Source organism: Cyprinodon variegatus, unplaced genomic scaffold (assembly GCF_000732505.1).
Source record: "Cyprinodon variegatus isolate N-32 unplaced genomic scaffold, C_variegatus-1.0 Scaffold258, whole genome shotgun sequence".
In the NCBI taxonomy this organism is placed as follows: Eukaryota; Metazoa; Chordata; class Actinopteri; order Cyprinodontiformes; family Cyprinodontidae; genus Cyprinodon; species Cyprinodon variegatus.
The window spans coordinates 248,248-260,397 of NW_015150711.1; the positions used below are offsets into that span (position 1 = coordinate 248,248).

At 37.2% G+C, this 12,150-nt stretch overlaps 1 protein-coding gene across 2 annotated transcripts; it reads left to right on the top strand.

The window, feature by feature from the left end:
* Positions 1-285: 285 nt before the first annotated feature.
* Positions 286-3,920, top strand: LOC107089619 (nuclear receptor coactivator 7-like). Of its 2 annotated transcripts, XM_015382509.1 has the most exons (7): positions 286-387; positions 1,003-1,201; positions 1,904-2,053; positions 2,184-2,336; positions 2,445-2,540; positions 2,732-2,805; positions 2,928-3,920. In XM_015382509.1, exons 1-7 carry the CDS (start codon positions 362-364, stop codon positions 3,064-3,066), a joined length of 837 nt encoding a protein of 278 aa, XP_015237995.1. In that variant the 5' UTR covers positions 286-361; the 3' UTR covers positions 3,067-3,920. The 2 variants fall into 2 exon arrangements, with proteins under 2 accessions (XP_015237995.1, XP_015237996.1); XM_015382510.1 differs by lacking the exons at positions 286-387; positions 1,003-1,201 and adding an exon at positions 1,477-1,710.
* Positions 3,921-12,150: the final 8,230 nt, after the last annotated feature.

The window sequence follows — 12,150 nt, forward strand, 5'->3', positions numbered from 1 at the left end:
CATACTTTTAGGGCTTTTATCTGTCTGTCAACTCACCACTTTTTGTAACTAAGCCTTACAAAGTAAAATGCATGAACTGCCACCAAATGTAAGGACAGAGACCTTAAGCAGGTCATGTTAATGTTTTCCTAGATTTGGCTTTCAAGCACAGCTTCGTACGGCCCACAGAGGACGTGCAGGCTGTGTGGAGCCTTCAACTGAACGAGAGGGGAGGGTTTATGGTCAGAGGGGCTAATCTCAGCCATTGATCCGCAGCTATAAATGGTGGGGATGGCTGGGCCACGGTGGAAACGTTCCTTTAGCACTGAGCCTTGATGCTATCAACTTCAGCTCTTTAGAATCTACAGCTTCATCTACAGTCATGGGGGTTGCCTACAGCGTTGGAGAGTAAGTATTTCTTGATGCTTTTTAAATGCAGTAAAACCTAGATTTTTAAAATGTAAAATTACATTGTTCAGTAGATGAAACTCTTCAGTTTTCAGTTTTTGGTGACTTTCTATGTTATATGTGGAAATGTAGTTAATTTTTACAAACGCAGGGAGAAGCTGATTATGAAGTGAACTCCTCCTGATGTATTTTAGAGTTTTGAAATGCAAAATAAGTAAGATTGGGGAAAAAAATAAGAATTATTAAAATAAAATTAGGTTTGATTAATAGCCATTTGTTTTAGAACAATTAACTAAGAAATACAGTTTAGTCTTCAGTAAAAGACATGGTTTAAGCTTGCAAAACTAAATTGAAAAATTCTCCTGGTTTCCAGCTTTTTATGCATATCAGACTTTCTAAGAAGGTATATTAGTTTCATCTTAAAGAAAAATAATGTATATTTTCATCTTACCATAGCTGCATACATACAGCAGGTAATAAAAATACACAGATACACAGCTAATCAGGAGCCATAGTGTGGACAGCAACAGGAATTATTTAATTACATATTTCCCCAGATATGCAATGTGCAGTTTTTGTTTTAAAAAGCATGTTCTTTGCTCCCTTTCCCTGCAGGGTTGACCACCTCTACACCTTCTTTGTGCAATGGTCTCCAGACATCTACAACAAAAGCAAGAAGAAACGCTGCAAATCTTGCAACAACGTCAGAAAGAAACGCCACAATGCTTATCGTACTGTGGATAAGGACATTTCTGGAATCAGCAAGACTTTTAGAAAATCAGCCAGCAAACCCAAGGCTGGAAAGAAGTGGGAGGTAAGTTTGGCTCGAGCACACTTCTAATTAGACAATGAACAAACAAGTCATAGTTTGCTGGGTTCTGCACGTAAGCTTCAAACTGTTGAAACATTCCTAGGGACAGTTAAGCCCCTCCTCTGCTACTGTGAATTAATCTCAGAGCATGGTAGTAAAAAAAAAAAAAAAAAGAAAGTGAGCTGTGAAATGATGGGAAAACCCACCTTCCTTATATGGGCATCCTTTCTTCTCCCATCTCAGAGTAGGGCTTCAGTTTCCATTTACGAAGGAAAAGAAACTCTTGCTGTAACGGTTAACCAGCCAGCAGCCATGTGGTTGAGTTTCCGGCGATAGAAAGTGAAAGCGTCACACAACTATATAAGCAGAGAAAGTTACCTTCAGAGAGCAAAGCAAACATGTGGAAGCACAGAGTGCAGAAGGTGACAGACAAATCAAGAGCAATGAAGAGAACACAGGAAAATATCCGAGTGCTTTATTTTGCCAGTGACTGCGCAGAGCCATACGTTGAGGTGAGATATGCTGGATATCAAGTTATAAAAGCCTTGATTTAATGCCAACATGCCAGGGTTTTTACTACAGCAGCATATCTCTGACATTACATGTCAGTGAGAAAATCAAGATTCAGTTGCATGTGCCTTTCTATTCACAAGGTGAAAAATGTCTTAAAACAAGTTTCTCATCATTCTGTCACATCTTCTGCAGATCATAACAGTGAAGGACTCAAAGCGCCGCCTGAGCCTCAGCAATTCAGTAGAGTCGGAGGTTGAGGAGAATGAGTACCTGGATGTTGTGGATGATTTCCCAGTCCTGAGCCATGAAAGCCAGCTGCTGGATGAATATCACCTACAGAAGGTCAGTTGGACTCCACCAAAGTGTCAAACTTTACTGAAAAATTTCATTTTATTTCAAGTTTTACCTTAAAGAATTACTGTTGGATCTATACGAGCATCATTTAACCCAGGTTTGTGTTTTCATTTTCCAGCTTGCTGCTCACTTGCCTCCAAGGACCCAGGGGTATCCATGGCACCTGGTGTACAGCACCAACAACCATGGGAGCAGCCTAAAGACGCTGTACAGGAACATGGCTGATCTGGACAGTCCTGTGCTGCTGGTCATCAAAGACATTCATAAAAAGGTTGGCATCTGGAGCTTTGATTTAAAAACTTTTTTTCACACTAAAAAAAGCAATCACAAAAAAAAGACTTGCAGAATTGCATCAACTAACAAACTTTTTTTTTTCCAGGTGTTTGGGGCTTTTTGTTCAGATCCCTTCAGAGTCAGTAAATACTGCTATGGCACCGGAGAGACATTCTTGTTCAGCTTTAACCCTGATTTCCAGGTAAGGATATATTGTATTTTAATTATTAGTTGTTATAAATTAAGTATTAGAAAGAAAAGATAATGCTTATATGATCTGCTGCATAAAAACTATCAACAACAAATATAAGATTTCTGCTTTTTTTTTGGTTTTGCTCTGTTTCAGGACAGATCACTAATATCTTGTTTTTGATCATTTTTCCTTTCCTTCAGCAATACAGGTGGAGCGGGGAGAACTCTTACTTTGTGAGCGGCAACTGGGAATCTCTGCAGATTGGAGGAGGAGGGTAAGTTATTTTGCCTCAATTAACCTTAATGGAGAGGAGGGAATCTGTGATCGAATATACAGTAGCAAGAACAGGTTGAAGTTGTCCTTTTCTGATTTTTCTGTATGTTTTCTCTTCCTTAGAGGTGGCTTTGCTCTGTGGCTGGACGCAGATTTGTACCACGGTGCCAGCTTCTCCTGCCCTACCTTCCACAACGCTCCTCTTTCCACACATGAGGACTTTATCGTACAAGATGTTGAAGTCTGGACTGTGCAGAACTGAACTAGAACAATAGAAAAACAAGATTTTCTAGCTATGGTTCCGAAACTTCAACAGCCATTGGTTCTGCTGTATCCTGATAGAGCATCCGCCGCCGTCAGAACTGCATCTGGGCCAGAGTAGCTGGGTAGTTTAAAGCCTGCAGGGCAGGTTTTCCCAGTAGGTTTCCTGCTCGGTGAATTTGAACTGTTAGAAGCAAGCAGCAACTTGAAATCAGGCAATTTGGGCTGCTTTTGCTGTAAGCTTCTGGGTGTTCACCGTATTTACTCTGACCATGCCCTTCTGTGATTCAGAAGAGCATTTTGACACAAGGTTCAAGACATGTTTTTTTTACAATGAGAAAGTTGTATGCATGTGTTGTTATATCTGTGTTTACACCTGCTTATGTTCTCAAGTGGCATTATTTCTTTGAGGCTAAAGACACTGTAACAGGATAGGAGCGAGAGCTGCCTATCTGAGCTCCTTCAGTAGGTTTGTTTTTAATGTAACTCCATTTGAAATGACCGAACCTATGGGGTGAGATAAAGCACAGCTTTGCACTACAAACACCTAACTGTACTGTGAGTGACATGTATGGGAGGAAGAAGAGAACTCCAACCGTTAACCACCAATCCTTCTCATAAAATACTATGTTCCTCTTTAGAAAACGTGAGAATGAACTAATATTTGAAACCTTTTACTTATTTTTGTAAGTAATTATTTAAATATGAATCCGTTTTATACCAAAAAAAAAAAATTGAAACAAGAAAGTAAAGCACATTTTGATGTATGTGGGTTTGTTTGTTTGTTTTTTGTGAAAAAATCAGATTGTGTCAGGCAGTGCTGGCGCTGCCATAGTTCCTTTAAGAGAAACAAATTTAAGCTTTTTCAGAACTGAGAAAGCTCAATGTCCTAATAAAGAAGTTTTCATATACAAATGTATTGTGGTGTATTCAATTGAAAAGTTCAAACTGGTTTCACCGAAGCAAACAAAAATATAGTTAAATGTTCATATTTGAAATTTATTTTAAATGATGAACGAAAAGATTTGTGTGACTGCAAGAAAAAACTTGCGGTCTGAGAGGCTACAGAAAATGATGACAATCATGCTCAAGAATCTGAATTCGAATCCCAAAGTATTACTTTTACAAGAAAAGCCCCCATGAGAGGGAAGTGTATAAAATCTCCTAGATTGGGCAATGAGGCATTAATCAGAGGATTTATTGAAGTCTTGCCAAAAGAAGGCAGTACTTAATATTTAAAAGAAAACAAAACTGCAGATTTTGAGTTTGCTGAATAGCATATAAGTGACACTCAAAACGTGCGTCTATGGCTACCTGAGACTGCTGCAGCCCCTCAGCGACGAGTTAATCTGTGCTTTACTATTCTTAGTAGCTGTGGATTACGGGGCAGACACAATATACACATATAGATGCAGATATAAAACTTGCATTACCATATCTGCAAAAATGCTTAAACCAATGGCAGTTGGCAGACTGCAAAGTATTTACAGTTTTATTGTGCACAACAGCAGATTATTACAGTGTTTATTTTTTTTCTTATTTCAAACTGTGCTTGGATTCTGTATGTGGACTTTTTGAATGCCAAGATGAATAAATCGCTTTTCATTTTCCTTTAGTGATTCTAGCACAATCAAAAGTAGTGACAGTAGTGAATACCAAGTTGAAACTTGCAGAACAGGGATATAAACCAAACTGTGGGATGTGGAATGAAAAAATGTGCATGATTCATTGATGATGTGCATAAGCATGAACTGATACCATTCCTCTGGGAAGGTTTGACTTTGGTATGTTAAGCATTTCTAAACCTAAACTAGGGCTGTGAAACTGCATTGGAATCAATGCAGATTGTTTTTAGGTTTGGGCACTCTTGCGATCAACTCTGCATCACATTTTTTTGCACTACTAATGTTGCTGAACTTTTACAATCCTTTTAAATAGGACACAATTCAATGTTATACAGCATTTTGCACTATATTTATTTTTGCACTGTACTGAAAGTTTTCATATTAATGCTTTTTTGCACCATTATTTAAACTGGTTTCTTTTTCTCCTTCATTGTTGCATCTGATCACTACTTCACTTTATGCTGTTAATAATTGCAAAACCATTACACTGTTGTAAGCTGTATGCAACAAAGTTTTGTTTTGTACACACTGTACATACAAAATAATCAATCAATCTTTACCGTCAACTACAATTTACATTGCAATCGAAATTTCAGTTTCAGTACCAACCATTCATCATGGGGGAATAGGAGCCACATTGGGGAAGAGAGGGAAAAAAAAACAAAACATATTTTACACTTTATCCTTGACAGGATACCGAAATTTCGAGTCCACTGCTTTTTCAACCACTGAACATTCGGGCACTCATCTAAAATGGCGTAACTACTATATAGTGCCCTATATAATGTTTAGGGCAGACATTTGGACACAGCCTAACTCTAATAAATACAATAATATCAAACAAATTTCAATATTAGATTAACTATAGTAAATACAAACAACAGTCTCCAAAATATGGAAACATATGTGAAAAGCTCATTGCCTTCCTATTCATAAAATAAATGTCCTGTAATTGAGCAGAATTTCTGAAAAGCTAAGTTAAGATTCACTTGCTACACCTAGTTAAGAGAGGTTACGAAGCACAACACCTGTCCATCAATGATGAAAATTAACACAACATTGAGATTCTAGAACCACATGTAGAGAAAAGACGGAGGAATAGTTTAAGTCCACAGGACCTTATCACCTCATCAACAGAGCACATCAAGAGATCATCCAAGTGGTCCTTAAAGAAAATACAGTCACTGAGGCCTCAGTTTTTGCTTTAGTTTATAATTTGAGCATAAGAAAGCATGAAAACAAATGAAACCAAACGGATAGCTTGAATGCCATAAACATGACTGAGGAAAAACATGTTTGCCATAAATCCTTGTGAAGATCTCAAAACATTTAGAAAATTGACACTATAAAAGACTTTTGGGTCAAAAACGTGTAGATCTTGTGTAAAACAGTGGGCCTCTGTGTTTTTATGTTTTGTATTTTTATGTAAACATTTGTAAGTTTTGATTATTGTTAGAGATGCACCAATCCAGTTTTTTTCAGATCCAGTCCGATACTGATACCTGCGCTGAGCATATCGGACGATGTCCAATACCGATCCGATTCAACTGTTGAATGAATGAACCATATATCTAGCCATGTGAGTAAAGGCTTTAACCTTGACATAAACATTGTTAAAGGGTTAAAAATTAACTGCATACTTAATATACTTTATATAATTTAGTAACAAATAACCACCAAAAAGAAAGAAATAACAGTTCTATATAAAGTGCACTGGATTGGATCTCTGATTTCCGATATCAAATCACCGATATCCTTCTATATCTGAGCAGATATCCGATTCAGGTTATTCGGATTGTACATCTCTAATTATTGTTTGATTTTCTTACATTACTGCAGAGGTGGGTAGAGTAGCCTTACCCAAAAATTTTACTCAAATAAGGGTAGCACAGCTTTAACATTTTTCTACTCAAGTAAAAGTAGAAATTAGCCACTCAAGAGCTAAATAAATGAGCAAAGTCTTTGAGAAACTTGTAACTTAAATAATGAATAATTGTTGGCTTATAACATCTGACTTAATACTTAAAATAACACCATCAGAGAGAGTTATGTGCAAATGTTGCAGGGTTTATTTTAACATTATTATAGACTTGATTTTCTTTCAAAAATATTTCTGACTTTTATTGCTATCTTAGGTTTTTTTATGTTGCTCTTGTCGGTTGGTGGTTACCAAAGTGAGCAGTAAAATCCGGATGTTCCTCTTTTTCTGTTGCTTTCTGTTACTGTTGGGCAGAGGCTGCTGAAGCTGTTTACCACCAACTTTCTTAATTCTCTCTTGTTAGAATTAGAATCAGTACAGATGTATGTTTCTGTTGTGAAGTCAACCTCTCTTACATATGAGCAGATATGTTTAGAAAAGTGCTGGTATTTCAAAGTAGAAATTGAAAAAAACAAACTAACTAATGAACGCAATTACAAAATAACAAATTCGGGAAGAACACTTTTCCAAAGCAGATGAAATTTAAGGACCCATTCTTTACTCTAAGTAATGCATATAAGTCTGGAAAGAAGAAAGAACTTCCAACATAAATGTATTTGAATACTTCTGAGCTCTGAATGGTAGGTTGAGTAAGCAGATATTTTATTCAAGCAAAAGTAGTGATACTCTCACAAGATTGTTTAAGTTAAGATAAAAAAGTATAGCAAAGTACCACTACTCCTAAAAGTTAATTTTACTGCAGAAGTTACTCAGGTAAATGTTACATGCCTCTGTTTCCCAGTGAGACATTTGGTTCTCACTTGTGCTTTTGCTTGTTGGTTTGATTCCCTTTTGCGATAGTCTTAAATTATCTATCATATCCTGTGGGCTAATGTTTGACGCTCTATTTACAGATATGAGTAATTCACCTTTGCATTAACCTTTATCCTTAGCATTTCAACAAAGGAGCATAAAAAGAAAAAGGACTATTTTATTGGTTTATGCTTTAACCAGTATTTGCAATTGTGGTTTTTATTACATGTAGAACAGAGCAAGTTTCCAGTCAGTGACCTGTGGTTTGGAGTGAAACTCTGCCAGCGAGTAGGTGAAATATATGGCGTAGAATCAGTCATGTTTTTAACCACCAGTTTTTTTACCATAACAAGGCTGACGTTGAAATTAATTTGCATATGTGGGAAAATAAATTGCAAACCTCAACCAGAATTGTTTTCAGAAAAATAAATAAGATATGACTCATTAAAATATTGTCTACAGTATGTCAAACTTCATTGTATGTTTCATAATTAAATCATTCATTAAGGTTATGTCGAGAGGTTTCAGTGCTTGGTTGATCCCATAGGATGTAATTTTTGGGGGTGTGAAGCAACGGTGTGTAACTTTCAGTGACATCTAAAGGTCAGACCGCACCAACATGAACCACTGCCCCACTGCTTATCTCCATCCAAAAATACGGAGGCTGTCATGGTACAAAATGTTTTCTCAACGTCTGCATCACCTTTCTTGTCAAGTGATAATGAAGTTTGTTCACCAAGATAATTTCATAATTTTATTAGTCTGTGTAGGATACAGTTATATACAATTATGTATTGAATATACTTGTTATTTGTTTCAAATCGTCGTCATGTTTTAGTGATTTGCTTAGCATAGTGATGTAAAGATGTAAAGTAATTGTAGTCATTTAGTTTGATAGCCAGATTGTTTTGGTTGGAAGCAAACATATTTCCCATTTACAGAGTTGAAGTCTTGATTTTGACACAGGGATTATTAGATGAGGAAGAAGTAGAGGAAATGGGTGAGGATGGAGGCAAAGAGGCCAGAAGTTAATGTGCAGCCAGGGTCAGGTCTGGTCTGTGTGCTATAAATAATCCTGATTCAACATTTTGTATTTACAGCTCCTATCACTTGACGCACTCATTTCCAGTAAAAGAAGCGGTGGTCAGGACAACTAAAAATGGCTGCTGATGTGTGAAGAAAATGTGACTCTTTGACCCTTTAGATTATAATTCTCAGAATCTATACATCAAAAAGTCAAATTGTACGGTGCAATAGATCCTTATTTGTTGTCCAAGAATGATTTGACTTACAAGTTTGCAAAATACCCGCCAGTTCAGTTCCCCGATATCTCAAACTATCAAGTGTTACAAACAAGCTTTTGCACTGCTAAACAAATAAAGGCTTGGAAAAGCATGGATCCCTACAACTTTTTCATCCGTGGTTTGGTTAAAGAAGTTGGAGTTAAGGTCGTGTAAGTAATTATTATATTAGTTATTATATGAACGTGTATTTGCTATATGTGTCTGTCAACAAAACATGCTCAAACAGGGCATATAGATCTTCATATAGATTGCTAGGACACCATGTTGAACAACGTGAGAACATACCTACAAGGGTTAAAATATTTTTTTTTTGATGGGTTCTAGCAACAGCAGCCACCATCTTGGACCAGTAAACAAGCAGCTATACGTCTATTGAAATACTTTGAATGCATCTTTAAATCACTGCTTATGACAATTCTGTTTGTTACAGTATGTTTATATTTGATCACCATGTTTACATGATCACACATTGATCACTGCTGCTCTTTGAGAAAGGGAAATGTCATGAGAGCTGTACAAAACAAAATGTCGTTTTGTATACACAGAGTGTATACAAAACGACATTAAAGGTTCTCTAAGTCTAAGTCTACATCTGAGACAATGGAAAGCTCTGAGAGTCAAAGTGAATTACTAACCTTTAAAAAAGTGATCGGCACAAACTGGCATTTTTTGACTCCCATGAATTCAGAGAAATGTTAGCAGGCCATTTTTCCCTGTGTCTTCTAGTGAGAAATATCGTGCGAGGCCCTTTTTTAATATCTTCACTACGAACCTCAAAGTATACTTTACCTTACTTTATCTATCTATATACTTTATCGATCTGTTAGAACAGCTTAAAAAAAGCACACACAAAAGACATATTCAAGTGATGATCGATCGGTCGCTAAACAAGCAGCTCTAGTTAAAACTACTTAAACAGAAATGAGGCAGAAGTGATGTCAATTGCAAGCCAAGAATTCTTGCTTCTGTCACATTCCAGCATGAGGCCCTTTTACACTAGTATGGGTGGGTGCCAAATTCGGACCCAGCTTGGAACAGTGTTGAGTTTGGTTCCTTACGACCGTTTACACATCACATTAGCATGGTTTCTAACATCCTAGTGATGATCTACGGTACTACTGCTCTCTAGTAGGAAAACTTTGTGATTGTGTTTTGTTCCGTCCAACACGGCCTGGATAACATCCTCCACCCAAATTGCAATAAGAGGCTCAGTCTCAGCATCATCCCAGGTCACACCACACTCTTTTGAAGCCATTTTAGAAAATGTAGTGTTGAAAAGATTTCGATTGTTGTTTAGAGTTCTTCTTCTTCTGTTTTGTGGCATTTGGCAAGCTCCTGATGTGCATTACCACCAACTACTGGAAGCTGACTGTAAATGGGAGGTGCCGCGGTCTGCTAATGCACTCGTTCTTTTCAGAGAACCGAGCCACAACTGAACTGCGGCGAACCCTACTGTTGTTTCTGGCATGGTCTGGTTCAGTTTTGCTTGCCATTTACACTCAACAGTTGTCTCGGTTACCATGCTCAGACCGTTCTCGGCATGGTTTCAAAAAGATAGTGTAAATGGGGCGATAATGTTGATCTCTACAGTCACTAGTTTGTCAGCTATGTGTTTCCATAGCGCAAAGATGTCTCCCTACATAAATGTGAGACCGACTCCCATGTAATTATAATAAGCAATTTCTAAGGCAACACAAGGATTGAGACTTTCAGTTTGTAGATTATAATAAATAACAAACACATCCGTGTCATTATTACACAGCTTTGAATTCCCCAAGTAGGGTTTCCTCTGCAAATGGCTGTAGGTGAAGAATCAGAGAAAAAGTGCCTCGAAATCCTGTAGAATTACTAAGAAATCAAGGCCAGTGATGTCATCTGGAAGAGCTGAGGTGAGAGTTCACCCAGGAGCCATGCCTGGGGTTGGGGTTTGTCGGCGAGAGTAGCTGGTTTAAACCTTGGACCACCAGGCTGGGCCAAGCCTAAATGACAGATGGAAGGTGCCAGCAAAAAAAGAGGTTTTTGATGAACTTCATTATAAGATTTGAAAACTAAACTATAAATTACAATAACTGATCAACCCTTATAATTTTCTTCTCTTTCAGCAGTGTTATGTTTTGTGTTATCGTTATTTCAAGAGTCCCATGAGTTTCCATGGAACTACAATAGGTGTTTGTGGTTGGACTATTATTTCCCCCTCATGAAAATTTCCCATGTGGTTTGTTCTTGCAGAGGACGGCACCTTTAATGTTGTGGTTTTTGTCACTCTCCAAAGAGCCATTTGTTTAGACTTACTTTGCTTAATGTCCTTTGTGTTTTTAAAACTATCTTAGCAAAGAACTTACTTTGGCCCATGCATCAACTGTGACCTGACCTGCTCTCACAGATCCACAGCTGTTGTTTTCATTTTCTGCATTTCAATTAATGTTCAGAAATGGTGTATATTTATGACATTTACATAGAGCTCTTTATTTGTGAACAAAACTAGAAATGATTTTTGAACCAAACAGAATGAAAAATAAAATGCATAAATCTGCACATAACCTTTTATATTTTGAAAAGCAACTAGTCCATTCACTCATGCATTCATTCATTTCCCTAACCTATCTTCCCCTGTTCACAGATCTGGAGGGCTGGAGCCTTTTCCATGCAGTCATCGGACAAAAAGCAGAGTTCAGATTTGATTATCCTTCACAGGACCACCCCAAAGACTCAGCTCATCATTAAATTTGCATTCTTTACTTAAGGTAAAATATTTACTTTTCCTTGTAGTGGGAGAAAAGTACACGGAAAAAAACAACCCAGACTATAGGGTTGGATTAGAGTTAAATCTAAGGTCTCTGCACAAACCATGTTTTGGATGTCCAAAATTTCTGCTTAGTTAAGATGGAGTTTCATTCTGAAAGAGTGAATAAAAAAAATAAAAAAATACATACAAGTTTTAGAGGTTTCTACTAATTAAACAGAAACTATTTTACTGGCAGATTGTTTTCTTTGTAATGAAATTATCCAAATGTACAATTTATTACCTTAATTCCATTTTCAATTTATCTCTAAGACTGATATCAATAATGCAGGAGGTTTTTAAATCAGCTGACGTAGCTCAACCTCCATGCTGACGCACAAAACTTGGAGAGAATTGCTAAACTGATGGACAGATGCTCAGTTCTGTTATCATTCAGACAATTATGCTGTTTACTTGTGTGCGTGTGTGCCTACACTCTAACACTAATACAATAATGTATCCACAACTATACAGGAGAGGGCTTATTAGATAATATTCTGCAACCAGTGCACAAAGATTAGGGGAAGTTTGTGTCATGGAGGTACTGTCTGCACAAATTAAGCAGACAGATGCTAGTTTTTCAAGCGGTCCTTATAGAGAAGGGGAGGCTATAATCACACCACTAGAGGACAAGACCTACCCT

Bases quoted from the DNA above. Each gene is read 5' to 3' on its own strand.
- LOC107089619 (XM_015382509.1), top strand. From the start codon at position 362: ATGGGGGTTGCCTACAGCGTTGGAGA. The intron at 2,337-2,444 runs GTTGGCATCTGG...TTTTTTTTCCAG, and splicing joins TCAAAGACATTCATAAAAAG to GTGTTTGGGGCTTTTTGTTC. The intron at 2,806-2,927 runs GTAAGTTATTTT...TCTCTTCCTTAG, and splicing joins CTGCAGATTGGAGGAGGAGG to AGGTGGCTTTGCTCTGTGGC.